Raw genomic sequence first — 23007 nt, forward strand, 5'->3', positions numbered from 1 at the left:
ATGGAGATATATGAAAAGTATGTATGTATGAGAATGATATCGAAATGCTCTTGGGGAAAATCCTAATGTATCTCTACTACCGACTATGAAGTCGGCCAAGGATTGTTTTTGTTTTTTTTTAGTTTTTTTCAACAGGTTGTATAACTACACTTTGATAAATATAAAGGAGACATTTTACAGAAGAACATGGATATAGAAGACAGATGGCGCCCCATTCCATATCGACTCTCAACTGTGCAATACAAGCTCTCTACGCCCACGGCTCGGCCTTCGCGTGTAGTCACAACTACAAAATAGTTTTCTAGTATTGCCTCACCCGTGTCCATAACTCCTAAGAATACATAAATACGGCATTACATATTCTTATAACGTAATGTATGTTTTATTTATTTGTAATGTCGACCTCTTACATTCAGTTGTGACGAAAGGTAGAAGCAATGTTGCAGAGAACGGTAGCAAATATACTTCTAACTTATACCTATCAATTACACATATAAAACGTTTCGGCCTTTTTCCTTGGTCATTTTCAAACAATTTCCCTTTTAGTAAAAGCAAAAAATAAATTTCAATGTGATTTTGGTACATTAATTTTGATAACTGATGGATTTCTTTTTTCAGTTCAATTAATTTTTTTTTTCTCCACGGGATTTTTATACATCAAATACATTAAACATCAATGAGTTATTTATAATCTTAATATTTTCTTGAGACTGGTAATTTTTTAAATAAATAATTCAAACTCTATCCATTATAGTCTCAAAACTTTTTATTTCTCTTATACGTCCAACGTTTCGGCCAGTCCGGCCATCTTCAGGGACAATCTACTCAATACCACTTTTAAACCATATAATTTAACAACTCTAAACTTCATGCAGGCTATTCTGCCCAGGTCAAAAATATCATATCTAATTAGTCAATTATCAATTAAAAAAGAAAGTCAATTTATTTATCTGCAGACACTATTCCTTAAAAGTTGTGATAAAAGTTTTAAGGAATAGTGTCTGCAGATAAATAAATTGACTTTGTTTTTTAATTGATAATTGACTAATTAGATATTGATATTTTTGACTTGGGCAGAATAGTCTGCATGAAGTTTAGAGTTGTTAAATTATATGGTTTAAAAGTGCCATTGAGTAGATTGTCCCTGAAGATGGCCGGATTGGCCGTAACGTTGGACGTATAAGAGTAATAAAAAGTTTTGAGACTATAATGGATAGAGTTTGAATTATTTATTTAATCAATGAATTACTTCACGGGGGTACATTTCCACTACACTATGAAAAATAATTTTTTTTTCTAAATTCAACTAAAAAAATTATTTGAAATGTTCTAATTTTCCTAAAAGAGAGAACCTTCAATTGTATTGTTTGTTAAGTTAGTGTAAATATACCAGGCACTATTGTGAAGTAAGTCATCGATATTATACACAAAAATTATTTTTTACAATGCATAATGCAATATTATAGAAACTATTTCTCATTTATTCTTCGTTTATTTACTATGTTATAATATACACATAATAATAATTTTTTATTTTTTTTAGTTATTTATTTATTTATTGATAGATATTACAATCTACCACACAGTTGTGGGCAGTAGGTAATAGTGATGAATAATCACATTCATACTAAAATAAAATAAGAATAAAAATAAATAAATAAATAAATGAGAAAAAAAAGCACATTAAAATAAATAAAATCTCTTTTAAAATATATACAAAAAATACAGAACGACAAAAAAATGAACATAATCAAACTGTGTGCATAATAAACATAATATAATCTCTAGTCACATTTACACTCAATAATAATTAAATAACTAAAATTTAAGATATGCATATCGCTTTGGTTAATGAGTGGCACAACAGACAAAAAAAAAGATTCCATATAACAATTGAATGGTTACTTTTCAAATTCCATTTTTCTAAATTTAGTTTAACGACCGTTATAATTTTTAGACTGTTAATTTTGAAACTAAATAGTAGTTTTCGGTAAGAACGGTTAAAAACAACAGGTTGTAATATAGCAGATTTAGATTAAAAAAAAAACTTTAGCAATTTTTCCCTTTTATCTCAATTTTGTAAAAAAAAAAAAAAAGAAAAGGTAAATATCACTAATTTATTGCATTTTATTCATAATTAAATTCCAATGAATTCACATTGTCAATAAAAAAAAAAAAAAAAAAAAATGCATATATTTATAAATTGTGTCACCATACATGACATGTGTGCCGGAACATGTGTGTTGGAATACAATAGTGAAAGTTAAAACCACCCACTCACAAATAGCAAATAGAGAACGCATAAATTCTTTTGCAACATTAAATAAAATTCTTACATCGATAAGATAAATAAATTGCACCATTAAATATACAGACGTAAATAATTTTAATATTTCATAATGTATTCACGTAAGTTTAACAATCAAGAAAGAATACAGTGTAAATTCAGTAATCCGTACTGGCGAAAAAAAGAGAAAACTAAGCTGACAATAACATTTCGTTTTAAAATAAAAGTGCACATGTGTAAAGGACATGTTTAACTTCTCGATCTTTAGGCAAGTTATTGTAATTATCGTGAAAATCGATATGGAAATTTTTCGTTTCAATAAATTCCCATGAAAGTGTTCATAATATATTTTGTTAGAATTAAAAATACCTAATATCTATTGTATGAATCATTTGATTCTGTAAAACAAATTTTATTAATAGTAGAAGTATGTATAATACAAATTTTATTGGATAACTCATTTTTTTTTTATTTATTTCTCATATTTTAAATAAATCTATACAAAGATTATTTTATATTTTTATTTAAACTTTTTTTCACTTATAAATTTACAATCTTATAATTTAAAAAAAAATAAATTATCACTTAGTATGACTAAGAATGTAAAATAAAACAATTTTTTTTTAATTTATAACAATTTAAAACTGTCACTGGGCCGTCCGTTGCTCAGTTGGGTAAGCGCAGGTCTATCAGACTGAGATCTGATGGCGGCGCCGGTTAGAATCCAACCTGGGGCGATGTTCTGGGACTTTTTTCATTAAGTGGCGGTTACAAAAATTGAAAACTTGACCCCCCCCCCCTCTCCATGGTTAAAATAGGTTGGCCACCTCAAGATAAGTAGGCTAACATCACCGCTGTGGATTGTCTTATATGAATAAAAAAAATATATATATAGTCTAACAACTAAAAATAGTTATGTGCATATTGTTGATTTTTTTTCTAATACTTTCTGTAATCCCAAATTCCCTCCACCCCTTGCAGATATTAGTTTGGATTTCCGAGATTTCACTATATAAACAATTTCTCATGAAGCTTGTTTAGAACTTACTGTTTTGTAAGAGTACAATTAACTTTTTTAGCAATACATTTTCGGAAAATTCTCCGACTTTTCACGTCTGTAGAAAAGCAGATATCGTTTGATTTTGAACAAGAAAAAAATAATTATTTTCTACAGGCTTTAATTATTTCCTAACTACAGGCGTCTAAAGATATAAAGACCGGAAGTTCAAGCCGACCCTAACCGAAAGATAGCACCTAGCCAAGGCCTTATGGATTATCAGACCTACTGCCATCTACAGTGATATACGTTACGATAAATTAACAACTTATTACATAACTTTCATTAGATTCAATTTGGCCATGAACAATACAAAAATAAAATAAGTCTATTTAAAGCAATCGATAGCTGTACTTATAACCTCTTCATAAATCTGTCTGGGTTGTTACATCGAACACAAGGTCGATATTTGACATGCTTCAAACTCGACAAGCACTTCACATATCTGAAGAGGTTATATAGAAACAAGTTATATAATTATTTTTATCGGTATAATGCTATTTTTTAACCGACTATGTTTGTTTTCTTACTTACAAACTTCACAAAGATTCGTGTTTAATATAATAAAGGCAAAAAAACAAAACACTTTTTTATTTCATTTTAATAAGACTTAAAAAAAACACAACAAATAAAATATAATAACCCTCTCTTGAGATAATGTTTATCAAAAAATTTTTTTTCTCCTTTTGCGTTCTCAAGATGACCTCGTTTAATATCGGAAAAATAAATAAAAATAACTTCAAGAGAAGATGCCTTACAAAGTTACATAAAATACTTATCTCTATTGCTTGTAAACAAAGTCCAAATTCTTACATCGGTAGTATTTAAAATAAAGATAGAAAATAAGGAAAACAATGTATATGTAAATTTATTGATGAACTAATGACATATTTTTACTTCCAATTTCCTTTATATAGAATACATAGTAAGGGTAAAATATTGAGATCATAGAAATTTTGATTATTTGAGTCCAAATAACACAGTTTCGTAAAATGGTCTGTGGGCGTGTGAACACCCTACTCAACAACTAAGTCTTACGAAGCTGAAATCACATATTTAAGTCTGGGATGAGACAGTAACAGTTTCGATTAAATCGACCTCCTTTATTGTCTACTTTATAAAATCGATTTTTCACATTTTTTTCTTCGATTTTATCGATAATGGTTATAACGATTCTGATTAAACTCGGCATAAAAATGTATAATTAAATTATTTTCAATATCAGCTAGATTTAAGGCGTACTGAGCTTAAATGACGAATTTTTAAAAATAATTCCTATAAAAATAACTTTAATTATTTATTAAATTTAAATAAAATAAACAGATAGAAATTATATTATTAGTAGGAATAAAATGTATATATGTTATTCCTACTTCGAAAAATACAAATTTTTTTAACTATAGAAAAATAAAACTTTTTTGTTCATAATTTTTTCATTCCCGAATTTTTTTTTTCTCGAAAATTACAAAAATAGTCAAAACTTCGAAAAGAGCCCACAAATCAACATAAAACGTTGTAGAGGTTTTTTATGTTGTATTTTATTGGCATGTTTATATTTTCTTACATATAATAAGAATCATAAGTTTTTTATATTGTCCATAATACGATTTTAAATTTTATTTTATCTAAAAATTGTTTGTTTAACCTAATAATATTAATATTATAGGATACAACAGAGTGAAGAAATCCTTTATTTAACAATAATCAGTGCTGCCTAAATATATTAGGTTGCTTTTAGATACAGCTTACTTATAAAAGCATTTAACAAAAATATAATAGTTTTTCCATTTGTTTGACACTTATATTTATAAAATAGTGTTTTTGTTAATAACTAAGTTACATTACAATTTAAAAAAATAAAATAAATTTTCTTGCTAGATATATAAATTTTACAATTTGCCTTATGTATTTAATTTTAAATTAGTCTTTAAAATGTTAAATGAATGAGATTAAATCGGTAAAACAAGCTAGATTATTTTTAAAAAATGAATAAGAATGTGGTTACTGGTTGAGTTTTAAATGACAGACACGATAGTGAAGTTAAAAGCGGAGTAAATCGAAATTAAATTAATATTAATTGACTAAAATCCCATTAAATTTCCATGATAAACCAATTAAATTTACTGTGAAAAGTGAGACACGTCATTTACTTTATTATGAATTAAAGGGTTATAATAACAAATGTTAAAGTCAAATTCGGTTCATTATAGAATCCTTAATAGACTATTTTCAAATCTAATTAATTTTCAAATACATCGTATTATCGTATCTTAATTAAGATTTCTAGTATCGTAATTATTAAGATTTACAATAAGGACTACAAGAAACCAACAAAGGACGCAAGCACTCCTACAAAGGCGACATTCCCGGGCGCCACTTCCTGGGATTCTATTGGGGGCTGTGACTGGAATTACATTAACAATCTGGAAACTACGTAACCATTTCAGGGTCAGCGCCTCAGCGGCATTGCTAATATTGTCTTGTCTCGGTAAAAGGGCGTGTGCTACCACCATTGTGTTACGATAGCTTGTCAACAATTAGAAAAGAAAATCAATCAGTTAACATAAATACTAACAAATAGCTCTGACTCACCGGTTTGGGTTAAGTAACCGTCCCAGTTTAAACTTGGATTAAACATGCCTATTTCATAGATATGAAAAGTATATGAAAAAAGAGCAACTGATTAACTAAATTAGATCCGAAAGGTAAGTGCAAAATGAAAAGGACCAATCGCTATTAAAAAAAAAATAAGACATGTCAAATAGAGTTTTTTTTTATGTTTTTTTACTAAGTTACATTTAAAAATATTTTTAACTTAACAGTACTCCAGCATAAATGGTATTACTTTCTACAACCTGATAAAGATAAGATAAAATATTATTGTTAGAGGGAAAAAACAGTCTTCATTTAAGTCAAATTTACTAACGTTAAAAAGTCTGTCTCTGCGTTTTATTTATTGTGACATCAAACAATCCCTAAACACAATGGTGTACTTCTAAATCGTCTATAGATTTAAACATTTCAATTTCAAAAATAATTTTCAAATCGGATAGATATTTCCAGAAATTAGAATGTCTAAAGAAATTTTTCTGCTTCTAATTTCATTATAGTTATATATTGCGCTACTTGAGCAACATAAGCTATATATAAGAGGATGAAATTTCGAATAAATAAATAAAAATTACTTTATAGACAGCCAAACAAGTAATAAAAAAAAAATATTTGTACGTTTTAAAAATTACAAGAAATATTTGTCTATTATTGCTGAATTTCTCAATTTTTTCAATTTTTCAACTAAAGATTTGGTTAACATTAGCTAGGAACAGTCGACATTCACTAGTGAAAACTTTTTTTTAAAATATTATGTATAAACACTTGATAGAATGCGAATTTGAAGGAGATGGACAGAGCTGCAGTTAAAAAGAATACTAGTTTTTAACTATTTACTGATTAGCAATGTTTCGATCCACAATGTAGGTCTTTACCAGAAAGGGTTGAGATGTGCACTAAGAACAAAGTAACCTTAGATTTGAGTTTTCTTCTTTTTTTTTTTTTTTTTTTTTTTTTTAATTTTACTATTCAACTTATAATAAATTGTTCAGTCTAATTCGACTATGATTGAAGAATATCAACCTTTTAAGAAACATTAACATTTTTATAAAAAATTTTATTCTGACATTCGACGTTTCGCCCCATTTTGAGTGATATCGACGGTTCTAGAGAGGTATGCTAATCTTGGTTTGGCAACATACATCCATTGCACACTCCTCAAGACCAAGAGATGACCAAAATAATCAGGCCAAAACGTTTGCTGTCTTAATATTTATAAATATATAAAAATGAAAGATAATTTTTTATTTTATCTTCATTTTATAATATAAGCATCGGTATGAGTTAATATTCAAATAAAGATTATAGATAAGGACACAATAGGCCTTTCTAGAATGAACGGCGCTTCGGCACGTCATGAGAAGTCAAGGAGTGGAAGTTTCGTAAGAGAAACCTTTTTCACCATCAGCCGATTAGTAAAGACTGGTTTCACTTTTGCATTTCTAATTTGTTTCTCGGTTAGCGAGTCAAGGTCCAGTCACAATTAGCTTTATTTATCTCCATACCCTGCCTCCTTGATTCATTATGTATTTTTCATATTTTCCTTACAGGATGTGACCGTCAGGACGAACCGGGAGATGATGTGATTGGTGGCCTTCGGGGAGTGGGGGTTCAGAATAGGAAAAAAAAAATGAAAAGGAAATTCGACCTTCGTGGATTACTTTCGAATAGAAAAATTGGTTTTCTAGCTCCTTGATGGGCCACCTTCTCGAATAGATAGAAAAAAAAAAAATTTTTGTTTAAGGCCTCAGCGAAACGAGAATGATTAACAACACCAGGCAAACAGCAATCTTATAATAGCTCTCTGCTTACCTGGAGGTCATCTAGCCAAATATCCTTCCCCATTGGTAATTAATCGATGTTTAGAAATGGAAATAAGCAACAATTGATCAAGGAAATAAAGTTATAAATAAATATTTTATTTACTGACCCAAATTATAGCCAAGAGACATAAAGATAGGGTAGGCCTAATAAGGAAAATAAAATAATACTATTTTTAATATAACTAACAAAAATACAATTAATAAAAAATTCGTTAGGTAGAACCCTAGAAACATAAAAAAAAAAAACTGTCAATATAGTTAATTAATAAAATAGAAAACAAAATATAAAACAACTGAAAAATTCTTGAAGAACCAAAAGTAAAATGAAAAATCAAGAGAAATACAGAAATATTTAACTAACGGTTAATTACTAAGAAATAAAATTAAAACAACTAAAAAATAGAAAAGTCTTAGTGTACAAAATAAAATATAGTTAAAAAAGTACAAGTTTCAATATAATAAAATAATACTATTGATAATAAAATTTATCAAAATTTCTTTAGAAATAGAAAATTTTAATAAACAGAAAGAAAACTGAACTGTCAATAATTTACAGATAATTAACATAAAAACAAAATTACAAAACAACGGAAAATTTATTGATAAACTAAAATTAAAATTAAATAATTCGAAAAATACTGAATTATTAAACTAATTGTTAATTACTAATTGGAATCAAATTAAAAAAGAAATGAAAAATAGAAAAATCTTAATGTACAAAATAAAATAAAATAAAACAAAAATCTAAAAAATAAGATAATAAAATAACACTATTTAAAACATAACTAAAAATAAAATCTATAAAAGTAGAAATTTAAAAAAAAGTGAAAAATATCGTCAATGGACTATGGATAATTAATATAATAGATTTAAAAAAATTACATAAAGGAAAATTTCTTTAGGAACCAAGTGTAAAATGAAATATCTTGTAAAATACTGAAATATTAAACTAAATAAGGAATTTAATTAGAACAAAAAAAAAAATAAAAATGAAAATTAGGAACAAAATGAAATATAATGAAAATGAAAAAAACTCAAGTTTCACATATAGAAAGAGAATAAAATATCATTATTTAAAACATAACTAATTAAAAATACAATATATAAAAAATTCTTTAGGTAGAAATAAAGAAGCGGAAAAATTAAATGAGCAGAAAGAAAAAAAAAATATATTTTTAATAAATTACAGATAATTACCATATTTTATCGCTTTAACATGCTAATAGAAGGAAATATTTCTCCATTAAACGCCTTTTAACATGTTAAACTATAGTATAACTAATATAATATATTACTAGAATGATGTGTTCATGAATTTTTGTTTCCAAAAATTATTTACAACTCTGTTTTTTTCTTATCGAATCAAAATTTAATATCCATGCTAATCCGAATTCAATAGATAAAAAATCGTATTTAATGTATAATATATGAATGGGTGAATGTATGTGAATAAATTAGGTCAAGAAAAATAATAAGTAGTTTCAACTATTTATTAATTGAAGTTTCGACCCCGCGTTCCAGGTTCTCATCAGAGCTGTTGTGATGGGTGCAGGTGAGTTGGATGAATGAGCAAAGGAAATTTCGAAGATACTGGGGATTATCTTTGTTAAATTTTATTATTTTTTTAAAATTAACAATTCATTTATTGACATTTACAACAGTATTTATATTAAAATACATCTAGTAAATTTTATGTTTGATTCAATCCTACAGGCTTGTACAGATACTGTGCATCTTGGAGGATTTTCAGCTATGGAACAGGAAGGAAGGTTAGAAACTATGGGTTTGGATGGTTAGGGAGTTCATAATAAGGACTGATTCAGGCTAGATCGGTTACATGTAATAAATTAAAGTTTTTATGGATGGTTTTATTTGTGACAAAGTAAGGATCATTGAAGATTTTACGAAGGATTATCGATTGTAAGGGTTGGATACGAGAGCATATTTTTTAAATTTAATATATGTGATTAATAAGAATCTAATGTAGATAGGAAAAATAACATTACTGATTCCACTTCCCATAGAATATGCATCGGCCTCATAGTCCAAACGGTGACATGCACCAAAGTACTACTCCCGCCCAAAGCAGACCATTCTTAACTCCTTAAAATGTTTTCGAGCAATACAAGGATAAAAATGTATTTTCCAGGATTTGTTTATATATACATATCAGTGTTTGATAGGAAAAAAGGAGGTAGGAATAAAAACTCCCATAATACAGGGACACCTCTATTTATGATGACACCTGTGCACGACCGAACAGAATGGTGAAGGGTCTATGACTATAAACAGGTGACGAAATATCGATAGTATTGGAAAATTTCGATTGTTCACGTACTCTCAACAATACTCGACTACGTTCTCATATCCTCAAGGTCTACGTAATGACACTCCAGGCGTGATCATCTTCACCCAATATATGCATACTATCATGGCCAATTGGTTAATAACTAGTCATTGACTTGTTTACATCGTGATCGAAAGTCATACTCGGAATCGAATCTTTGAAATTTTCATTATCGATTGTCTAAAAATAGTCAATTGTAAGATGGATATACTAATATCGTAGCCCGGATTACGTTATTATATCAGGTGAAGGACGACCACCGTAGCGCCATCTAATTTATCATTCCCAAACTGCTGGGCATACACATCATTTCTTAATCATCAAATGCCAATAAATTCGGCCTTTGCTAATGATTAATACACTACAAGGGCCATTACACAATTTCGTCACATTAATGGCAATATTTTACATTACTAATTATTGTTTAGGCTTCACCAGGAAATTTAAAATAGTTATTTCACAACTTCCCAACCGTATGTTTAAAGAATATTCTCTTAAATTTACCCTTTTTCAAAAAAAAAAAATTGAAAAAAAAATTACTAAATAATTTCAACTAGTAATTAACTATTGTTTTACTATTGCAGTTTTTTCAAAATATTTCAATTTACTTTTGGATTATCAAGAAATTTTTTAATTACTTTATGATTTATTTTACTATTATATTAATTACTAAATATGGTAATTATCTGTAATTTATTAAAAGTATTTTTTTTTTCTTTCCCCTTCTTAATTTCTACCTAAAGAATTTTAATGTAGTTTTGAGTAGTTGTATTTTAAATATTGATATTTATTATCTTTCTATATTTCAAACTTAAGTTTTTTTTTACTATTATATTTCATTTTGTCTGTTGTCGTTTTGATAGGTGAGTTGCTCGTAGTTCATGTTGTTTTTGTTTTCAAAGTTTTTAAAATTCTAATAAAGTAGTGGGAAAAAAATAGGATATCCGCTTGGGGCTTCTATCTTCTATATGTGATTGCTTATAACATGGAATTTAAATTGTACTACTTACAATCCTACACATAAAACATTTAACATATTAAAACTTTTAAAATTTAATACTTATACTTAAAAATTAATAATCATGACTACCCTTCACGTAGTATGTAGTAAATTTAGTTTTTGTAATACCTTAATCCGTAGTAATATTTTCCCCCTCACAAGCTATTATCCTGTTTTATTAACAATATATAATATATTATTTAACAATATTATTAAATATTTTAATACAAATGTAAATTTGGACCAAGCGATTCGTCCATTAGGAACGATTCCCTTTCACTGCCATATGAGAATCTTCAACTGAAATACATCTGCCCGAAGCTTGTCCCAATTAGGAGCAATACGACTGACGAATTACCGAAGGCTGGGAAGACGATTTCTCAAAGTCATCGCTTAGAACGTCCGTCATCAATTTTGGGCGTCTTTCCCAATCGCTCTGAGCCACCTGCGACATATATGTTCAGGGGATCGAATCATACGAGATTAGCATTGGGGAGCTGAGGTAATAGAAGTGGGATTCACGGCCACTATAATTTCTCGTAAAGTTATTAACGTAAATTCAATCTTCTGTCTTGAAACAGTAAGATTCACCAGGGAATTCAGCTAGATCGCCACCTTACCTGGAATCACCATATCAACATCAAACTAACTCAAACCTACACAAAGTTAACAACGCTATATCCTATCCCAAACAGAAATTCCAAACTAAAACCAGAAACAACTGTTCTTATATTATATTTAAAACAATCCTCAGGCCACTGCTGATATACAGCTGTGAAGTCTGGGGAGCGGCATCCTTCACGAAAAGGAAAAAACTACAATCTTTTCAAAATAAAGTCCTAAGAATCGCAGTTAATGCTCCATGGTTCATAAGAAATGTTTTTATCATGTCATAATATCACTTACAGCAAATTTAGTTGATGTGTATATATGTATACAGTTGTAAATATCAATAAATAAATTACTAAAAAAATATCGATATAGCAAAGTAAAACTAATGGACAAAAATATCGACGCATTTATCAGAAAATACCGATATTTTTCCAACAACCCCTAGCCTCAGAGACATAACGTGGGATATCCTTGGAGTATTCGCTCGACATGTACATAACATCCGCCGGTATTAACGTACTCTGAAACCCCCCTCACGTGTATACAAGACGCAACAATGGAGACCCATCTTCGGGGTGCCACAAAAGAGCAATTGAAATCAAATGCCCGCATTGGGTACTAGAGGGTTCGAGTACAATAACCAAGGCCCAACCCTACCCCGGGATAAAATATTCCAGGGCTCTCTTTAATTCCCACAGAATGAAATAACGAAAATATACCCATATACATACACGTATTACAAATCCGAACAGACATAATAAGGTATTTTGATAATAACTGTAAATTATGAGATAATTTTTGTTAATTATATTGTAAATTTTGTCATTTAATAAATATATATCATAGTTTTTTCATAATTATATATAATAGCCGCCGGTGAGAATATCCCTGGACTAGATTTTGACACCTAGTTTTCTCTCATCAGTCACCGGCGTCCAATTAAATCTAAACTGGCCTTTTTCGGATTAAGAAACAGCGATAATACGAAACAGAGAGGCTAGAGTACTGGCCATATTTGTTAAAATGACATTCTTCAGCCTTATCTTGACATTAAGGAAAAAGTATACCTTTAAAAAGAAAATTAAATAAAATAAAAAAAACAGGTTTTGTATTTACACTATTCATCATTTATAATATTAATAAAAGCTTAGCGAACCCGAAGGTTCCCTTTCAAAGACAGATTTACAAGACTATTCTTAAAGCAATCCTCCCGTCAACGTTTCGGTCTACCCCTCTTACGTTTACTCATCGGTTCAGTTTCTATTAACACTTTAGGGATCCGTTCTTTACATAGTCCTATCACCTTATAAACATTAACATGGGTTGTATTGTGGAACGGATAACAGTTTTGTAAATTCTAACTTTTAAGGTTTTGAATAACTCTTCAATATTAGATTTTTTTTTTATTATTATTTATTTATTGTAATTTACAACTGTACAAAATAATACAATAGGTAAATATGTAGTATGTTTCATATACACTTGAAAATCTTGGGAAGGAACCACCCATTGATGGTACTTCAAACATTAATTTAAACTAGAACGTCCCGTGGCCATCTTCAATATTAGATTTGATTTTATTTTTGATCTTTAATGAATATGAACCATTTTGCTAACACAATTTTGGTGATAAACCACAGTGAAAAAAATATTTATTGAACATTATATCACAATGTCATCCGATATTCATGAGATATAAGAGAAAAAGTTAGATAATATTAAGATAGATAATAATTTTATTTATATAATATAGATAATATTTTCATTGTATATTCATAAATATATAGAATGATTCTCAGTTAACAGACATTTTAATAGGAGGAACAATGGAGTAAAAGACAAAAAAGAATGAGAAGGGAATATGACAAATATTTTTATAAATGACAGAGGAAAAATATTAGAAATATTTTTTTTTTCGTAGTTGAATTTCAAAAAAATTAAGGCTATTAATTATTTTTTAAAAGAACTATCAGAAGGATCAAAACGTTTGTGGGAGGATTTCGAAAAAAGTCCCTTTTTGTTTTTGAGGCAAACAATGGAAAACGATCAATATCAAATTGGCAAACACGATTTTAAAACTAGGACAAAATGGATTATTTAAACAGGCCTCAGAGCAGGCGAATTAAGTAACAAAGTAACAATGGTGTGGTTCGATATCGAGATAAAAATGTTGCTCAAGTCCAGCCGAATATTTCCAAAAAATTAGTGGGAGGATTACGAAAAACTATTTTACTTTGTACAAATGACTATATGGTAAAGATATAAAATAAGTGAAATATCGATAATGTGATATTTATAATCGATTTCTATTTCAAATCTATGAAACATATAGCTTTCATAAACTATCTAATTTAACTCAAAAATGTTACAATTAAAAAAATGTATATACTTTGAGAAAATAATTCCATAAAATTCTCATTTTTTAAAGCCTTTTCTCTGTTTTGTCAAATGACGGAGTTGAGCTCTGTGGCTCCACTAAACCATTGAATTCCTCTTGTATTCAATCCTTACAATCCAAAATCCTTCGTAAAATCCTCAATGCTCCCTACTTTGTCACAAATAAAATCATCCATCAACACCTTAATGTTCCATTTGTAACTGATCTAGCCCAAACCAGAAATATTAATCCTTCCATTATAAATACCCTAACCATCAATCAAAACCCTCTAGTATCTAACCTAGCTTTTTCTATTCCTGACAATCCTCCGAGGAGCCTGAAAAAAAGATGGCCTCGAGACCTTCTAGTGTAAAAGTATGATTAGAATGCTACCAATGGGTAGTTTCTCGACATGCCAGTATCACTGCATTTTTATATTATATCAAACTTACTAAACGTATTATTATGTAAACGTAGTTATTAATTGCTATAAATAAATAGAAAAATATAAATTAAATAATTTTAGCTATATATATTTTTTTTTTTTTTTTTTTGCACCTAGGTATATACGAAATATTACTCGGTAAATATAATATTTTTTAAAGATCAAACTATCCTAGATTATTTTGAGATTGTGATACAAATCAATTTCTTACCGTATATTTCGAGATTCGGGCAACTTCTATGAGATGTTTTGACAATGAATCAGATATCTCATTTGCTCACTAAATATTACAATAGAACACAAAGCACAGAGAGGCAAGAACTCATTCGTATGCCATAACCGTTAGCACTACGGTGACCGAACTCAACAAGCCATGGTAACAAACCCCAATACACCTGCTTCCCTAACTGGCTCTATATCGAGTTTAAAAATTACTTCCCCGAAATATCTGGGCTCTATGGAGTAAATCTGTGTATTTGTATATTTAACATAAACTCGGATCATTCATTCAGTATTATTTAGATATAAAAATCAAGGCAACCTCTAAAAATCTTAATCAAATAAAATAAATGAAACTGGATAAGAAATATTAAATATAATAAAAATTAACTCTCATCATTTAATGTGTGTATTAAGACTTTTTTATCATATAAAATCGCCGATTTTTATTTTCTCGAGGAAATAAAATAAAATAAATAATATATATATATTTTTTCATAACTACTTTTGTAGATATTCCGGTTCGAATGTTGTCCTAGGAGACATCTCATGAGGAATCTAACTTCCTTTAATGTCACCATGACTCACCTGTAACATAAGAAAAAAAATATTAATATATCGTATAAAAACAAAAAATAGTAATATTAAGACAACGTAAAAAAATAAATAATAATATTACTACAATGTGAAATAGATTAGTGTAAAAAAATGAAACATATGTTATATTATAGTGGTTCACAATAAAAATAGTAAGATGTCACATTATAAATTTTTCGATTTTTTGGAAGTATTTTATTTATCCAGATATTACGGAAAACTCAGAGAAATTCTCAATAAATATTTGAAAAAATTCTCTGAGCCATATAAAATTGGAATAGATAAGATTATTAATTTTTATATGTATTGTACAGGTTATTTTTTTTCATACTGTTTAAAAAATATAAAAATGTATGAAAATAAATGAAAGTAAAATTCAAATCATATAAATGCTTCATACAAAGGTATGTGCACCTCACAATGTACTGTATAGATTATGACCTTATGACAAATAATATATAACAATTAATAAAAAAACACCTATACTATTAATATTACACTAGAATATCTAAAATGCACTCTGAATTAAATAGTGTAGGATTTTATATATAAAATGACACATAATTTCTTTCACCTCATTAAACCCTCTAATTAGAGAAACAGGAAATTAAACTAAAACTACAACCCCTAGATATAAACACAAAAGAACTAAACACATATTAATGTAATTATAAATTAATGATATGTATTTCATGTTAATCAATATTACGTATTATATTTTAATTATATTTTATGTTTTACTGTAAAATAGAGTAATAATGTAAAATGTAGTTAGTATAAAAAAAATAAAAATCTTTGTGTAAAAATAATATAATAAAAATAAAGATAATAATAAAATGGTATATACGTATCCAAGTATGTATCACTACAATTTTATTTTTTCAACGGTTGTTTAAAACCGAAATAAAAATATAGTAATCAATTAAAAAAAAATAATAATAATAAAAATATGAAGAATAAAAATTATCGTAGGAAATATAATTCTTAATCACTCCGCAAAACTTTCATATGACATCATATACAATTCCACACACGTCATCGAGTACGTCATTTTCTCGAAAGGATTTATCAATACTAGCCGAGATGAGATCCTTGAACTTCGAACAGCGATCACCTGAGAGCTCACGAGTTGACTCGGCGCCGAAGGGCGAACGTCGTCGAAGATCGTCGGTATATAGGAGCACGTTCTCCCAGGTGACGTAATGCGGGAGAACTAGGAACAAGGGAACGAAGGGTACATGATGTGCAGGAGGGGAAAAGTTTTTTACTCTGCCTAAAGATATTATTATCCGATAAAACAAGTCTTTTAGAATGTTTTTCTTTTAAACTTAAATGATAATATTGTATTAGGATTATTTTATAGACCAGAAGAATGCACCAATAATCAATGATAATAAAATAAAAACAGTGTAAAGCAATTCTTTTTTCCAAGCAATGTAGATATGACATCATTTCCTTTGTGAAATTAAAAATTTTGACTAATTATGAGGTAAATATAATTACATGAATTATAAATACACATGAGGATTGTTGTTATAGTGAATTATTATTGTTTGTAGGTTATTAAAGTACATGAAAATGGGACAATAGTCCCGAAACGTTGTGCAACAATATGTTAATTTAAAATAAATTACATTCAAATTAGAAGTTTTTTTAACCTCAAGCAATTTTTATTGAAATTTCATTTTTTAAGTAAACTGAATATATTTTTGGTGTGGAATTTTAATTTTTCAGGAGCTATACGTTTGGTTGGTTATTTATCAAGTTAGATTCACTATCAACGTGTAAACAAGCATAATGCTTTCGTACATCTACTGTCTGTAGACAATTATTTACATAAGTCTTGTATCAATTCTGGGATCGGTAAAATTTCTCGGGCACAACTAGTCTCTATAAGATGAATAAAGAAAATCTGTTCATTGAGCTTGATTCTGACCAAATCACCTCCTTGCACGACAGTTGATATATCAGTACTTCCTAGCCTGCTAAATAATAAATCCAAAAACCTTGGTTTATATACTTCATCAATTATAGTAGTACGTTATTTTTATTTTTTTTTTGGTAGTTTTTGATCTGAGTAACACCATAAAACCTTTAAAAACCAATTTTCAGCTAACAACAAAAAATAGTAAAGGCAAAAGCCTAATGGTCCGAGGCAATTTAAAACGACTTATAATTAAAATTCAATCAATCCTCAAGCTATTAAGTTACCAATTAAAACTATAAAAGCCATTATGGAATTGAAATTGAAATTTGCTTGACTTAAAGGGTTTCTCTAATCATTAAACTTTACGAAAGTAGGGAAAATGATTACTGATAAGAACATTTGATTACAAAATTGTTTTAAAAAATCATTTCAAGAGACTATTTCTCATTCATTCATGTACACATTAACCTCATTAATATCCCTTTTAAATATATCCTACAACTATATCAATTGCCCTCAGTATTTTATATTCGATAGTAAACCGGTCATTCATGGGTAATCATTCGACCTCAATTCTTATCAGATAAAAACTGATAACTGTTATCTAGACCGTAACAGTGTACCTGACTTCAATATCCGCTTCTAGCACTACACAGATTAATATTAATTGTATAGCCACATTATATAGATATACTATTAAATGGTGTGCTTCTTAGCATATTATTACTAAGTCAGACTGGCCCAAGTGCCGAAAGCCATTGTTACCGCCAGCGATAGCTCAGGCAACACCCACCATCTGTAGGAACAGGATACGACGTTCCTTTGTCCTTAGTCCTTTGGGAAAGTATTCTTTTCTTTTATTGTTTTAAATAATAATGGCGGGCAAAACATCCTTGTCCAGTACTAATAGAATTCAACCTGGCCCTTGTTTCGAATGGCATATCAGGGACAAGTACTAAAATACTATTAACAAATCACTGGACTGCTAGTTAGTGTGTAGTATATTTTAAATTCAAATTATGTTTCTGTCTTTCAATATTTTTTTTTCTTCTTTAAGATACTATATTCATCCAGATCCATGCGTTATAACAAAAAGACTAATATAATATAAGTTTTCTGCTTTCAAGTAGACTTATATTTTAACTGATCGATTAAAATATTGAACTATTCAATTTCTATCCAATAAAAAAATTAAAAAAGATGTTTTGTCTCCTAAGAATAAATATAAAAATTATATAAAATTAAGTTTATTGGTATCAACCTGAAAACATGTATTTTTAAATGAATTTTTATATTATACACGCGTTTATAAATTATTTTGACTGTAAAATACGATTATTTATAAACTTATGTATCTAAAATTAATAATGACTGATTATTTAACAAGAAATATGCCTTATGCTATCAGTGAAATATGGACATTTTGATACATTTATAGACTTAATATTAAAAATAAGAAGAAATATTTTCCTTATTTCTTCTAACAAAACACCTTGATTATTGTAAACCTTAAATTTTGGCATTAGAAGAAGTTCAGTCAAATTATGAGACAAATGAGCTCATCCTTTACTCACTAAGCTGCTCCGCTCCTCCTAACTTTCATACATATTTGCTAAATTCTTCGCAATAATTTTAGAAAACCTTAAGAGAATTCGGAACAATAGAAAACTTATGCTTTTTACTGCGTCATTAAAAAAAATAAGCAAAGAGACTGCTAGTAAAGAAGACACGACGAAACAGATAAAGCTGGTCCTAGACGAAGCACGATATGGAGACTAGACATGCAGACAAAGAGACGGGACCAAGACAATACTCTCGTAGGCCAACTCTATTGTACATTGTTACATTGCCTCTGATAACTCACATCTTCTACGTCCATTGTAAGTATATTAGCAGCTGGCCACGATTATTGTAACAATATTGTCATTATATGGGCGTGGATATTCAGGAGTGGAGGGAGGACGAAGGAACTAAAAGACAATTAGGAAGTGGTGATTATCATTAGTGTCCTTATGGATCCTTTAACTTTAATAAAAAAAAAAATTGTGAAAAAAATGATTTGAGGACACTTCCATCACACAAAGAGCGGGTTATCTAAAGGATGTGACCCCACCACAAGGATAACTAAACACAGATAAAAAATCTTACGCATCAAAGAAAAATACGAGGAAATAACGTAACGGCTTTCAAAACTAGGAAAAAACATAATCACAATCAAAAATTAATTTTAAATATTATTCGGTAAATATATATTTAAAAAATACTTAAAGAGGTACTGAAAAAAATCCAACATTAAAGTATTATTAAAAAACATGTTTAATATTTAGTAATGAAATTAATTAAATAGATTTATATATTTATTAAAAAATAATAAATAGATTTTTTACCTAATCTGTAAACCATTTTTGTCCGTCATACTAACCATCTACGATTAATTAATTACTGACTAATAATCTTCCAATAAATTATGTTATCTTTCTTAAATCGAACTATAATATGTTACATGTTACCAAGTCCTCAGAGCTTTGTATGTCGTAATTATGAAACGGATTTCACCTTTTTTAATTAATTATTCTTGGTAAAATAATACAACCCTTTTATTAATGTCAGCCATAGAGTCACTAACAATATCAGCGTTGGAAGCCAACAGTCAGCGTTCCACACCATGAGTCACCTAATTAGGAGAGGCCATTCATTGCGCATAGCGGACCACAATGAGAGCAATAAAGTCCGATCTGACCGTGGCGCGCGCAGATGCGCAATAACTCTCCGCTGTGGAGCCGTAACGTACCGTAGTGTAGAGGAGTCAAGAAGAGTGAATTAACCGTTCGGGAACGACAGAGCGGTCCTGGATTAATGAAAGGATTAATCTTTTATATTCAAAGCAGGGCTGATGGAGGAGATAATGTGGCAGATGGCAACCAGCTGGGGCGGCTTTCGAGCGTCATCATGTCCGCTTCTTCAGCTGCGCGATCTAAAGCACCAATGAGTCCGAGAAATTTATAGAGTTTATAATGTACATCCTTGAAATTAAAAGAACATAAAAAAATATATATAAGGTATCCTGGAAGGATACGTGATATTTAAAAGTTTAATATGTTAAAAATGAAAGATCAATGACTAAGAGACTCGCGGGAGGTCGGGCGTTACGAGATGGAACCTTTTGTTCCATGTAGGTAATATCCACAATGCCCCAACACAGAAAGAACACCAACATTAAAATCCACTAAGAGTCTATAACAACAAAAATAGTAAACCAATCAAAGACGGATATTAGCGATGTTCTATCTGCTTTATTTATGTGATCTTATATTTATTTGGTTTTAATGAAACGAAGTCTAGTCTATACGCTGATATATTGTGGAGTGATATATAATTTCTAATTGGTAGATATTTTTGCTCATCACGGTAAGTAGTTCATCAAACACCTCCTAGATTACGCTTGGAAAAATCTCAAAGCCCCTCAGAAATTAATAAAAAGAATTTAGGTTAAATAAAATTATTATTAGTACAACTCATATATATTTTCCTGTAAATATGTTATTCCTAAATTAGAGGAACATTGCTTTGATGCGTTGAACACTGATGTTTTAGAGCTATGTATTTCAAAATACACGGGCAAGCATTAAGATTTAGGCGAGAGTTCCCTATTCACTAGGCTTTAACAGCAAAGGATAATTTAGAATTATTACTTTGAAGTGAGGAAGATATTTGGTTTTAGTTTTCAATCATTAAAAAAAAAATAATAACTTAAAGATATGTACATATTTAGAAACAGGCACGAATCTATATCAAAACATAAAACAATGTAACATGATATGATTTTTTATAAGTGGCCGTAGTTAAAATTTATTTTACGATTAAATGTATTGTTATTTACAACTGTATAAAATATATACAAAAAGTAAGTTTGCTGTAGCTGACATAGAGACATAATACAAACGTGTGAAGAATCTACCCATTTATAGAACTTCAATAACTTTTCTAGAAAAGATCTCGAGGCCATCTTCTTTTCAGACGCCTATGAGGATTATTAGGTAATGATGGAGAAGACAGGATAGAAACAAGTGGATTTGGGTGGTTGGGAAGTTTATTATGGAAGGAATGGTATCTGGTTCTGGCCAAATCGGCAACATGATTTGATTTGTGACCAAGTAAGGAGCGTTAAGGATTTTGGACTGTAAGGATTGGATTCGGAGGAATTTGATGGTTTAATTTAAGAACATTTTAAAAACTTCCTAAGAGAGAGTTATTTGTAGAAAATAACTGTCCGTTAGAAGAGGTTTAACTATAACAAATAGCGAGAATAACGAAAATTATAGTGGAAATAAACATAGGTCGAAAGTTTGTAAAACGTTTTACATTACATCACACAGTACAACATAATATAAAAATTATTATCAAGTTTAAATACATATTTGCTAAATGATTACGGAGATGGAGAAAACGCTATGCAAAACTACGTTTCAGGATCTTATAGGAGAAAGCTTCAAGAGAAGAGAACAAACAACATTGAATTACAAAAAATGCCCTCAATAGAAAACTATAAAAAATATATACGAAAGGAACGTTAAGGAGGAACAATACTACACCATTGTCACTCCAATGACACTCTTCCATAATTTTACAATATAGTTCTGTCCTGTTTTCAAGTTATAATTCTTCTTCCTCAAGTTACTAAGATCCGGATACGAAAGCAATTAAAGTCGTCACAATGAAGCCTCTGTAAATAGCCCGTCACATTAAAGTGAACAAAAAAAAAGATTGTTCCATAAAAAGGTGTCCATTGTGAGAGCTTTGCCATGAATACTTTAATTATAGTATGATTTGTACAGAGAAATTTTTATTTTTTTTATTTTTAAAGAATTAATTTTATCAAATAATGAAGAAGGGATGCGGTCAAAAGATAAGCGAAAATAGTTAATTTATTTTTCTGCGAATAGAAGATGGTTGGGAGTGCGGTCAGAAAATAGTACCAACATTTCGGTCGGAACTTTTAGCCTTCATCAGGTCTTAGTAGGAGATCGGAAATCTAAGTGAAATGGAGAAAAGTAATTTTTTTTTAATCTCTTATTAATAGCTGTTAGCATATTTTAAACAATTAACACATAATTAACAACACTAATAATAAATATTTAGAATGCAAAACAAAAATAAGCAGACTGTCTACCTGCTGGAGGACAGCTAGGGCACTGGGTTTCCAAACCTTTTTTTTTAGTAGGACCTTAGGACCCTAGTAGAAATTAGAAAATGGAGACTCTTTTGTAACCAGAAGTAAAATGGCGGAATCCATTTCTCTTTTGACCGCTACCCTAACCAATTATTTAGCACTAATATGAACAAGATACATATTAAGGAGGTTAGAAACAATACTTAACAACAAATTACGTTGTTTTATAACTCAGTTTTCCACATAAGTATAGTATATACACATAGTAACTAAAGAATCACTAGATTCCACTGAAATGGAGAAAGGTTAATTAGGTTTTTCCTTACACTCAATGGTAACCTACCGGGGTTCGGCAAACTTAACATAGTTTTTAACCTTACCTTCTAAGACTTTCTTCAATTTTGTAGAGGTTTTGTGTAGGTACTAAGGTACGGACTTGGGCTAGGGTGGGTCTTTACCTAAGAAAGGCCCCTAGTAAAGACTAGGGTGGGTCTTTGCCTAAGAAAGGCCCCTAGTAAAGACTAGGGTGGGTCTTT

The 23007-nt window shown here is 29.2% G+C and overlaps 1 protein-coding gene and 1 long non-coding RNA gene across 3 annotated transcripts in view; one reads left to right on the forward strand and one right to left on the reverse strand.

Annotated features, from left to right (window-relative positions):
- The window catches only part of LOC106678604 (uncharacterized), a 49619-nt gene extending 41998 nt beyond the window's left edge, over nucleotides 1-7621 (forward strand). Inside the window, exon 4 of the long non-coding RNA XR_010844275.1 lies at nucleotides 7505-7621. This is a non-coding gene — a long non-coding RNA (uncharacterized lncRNA). The remainder of the gene's footprint in view (nucleotides 1-7504) is intronic.
- gus (gustavus) overlaps nucleotides 1-23007 on the reverse strand; it is a 100450-nt gene that overhangs the window by 37581 nt on the left and 39862 nt on the right. Inside the window, exon 2 of one of the 2 annotated variants that reach the window (XM_067050591.1) lies at nucleotides 15283-15365. The exons of the other annotated variant lie outside the window; for it this stretch is intronic. Within the exon in view, the coding sequence (XP_066906692.1) occupies nucleotides 15283-15323 (41 nt within the window). The 5' untranslated portion in view covers nucleotides 15324-15365. The remainder of the gene's footprint in view (nucleotides 1-15282; nucleotides 15366-23007) is intronic. 2 annotated transcript variants of the gene reach the window in all.

The sequence above is a fragment of the Halyomorpha halys genome, unplaced genomic scaffold (genome assembly GCF_000696795.3).
Source record: "Halyomorpha halys isolate HHAL.00 unplaced genomic scaffold, Hhal_1.1 Scaffold148.1, whole genome shotgun sequence".
NCBI classification, from domain to species: domain Eukaryota; kingdom Metazoa; phylum Arthropoda; class Insecta; order Hemiptera; family Pentatomidae; genus Halyomorpha; species Halyomorpha halys.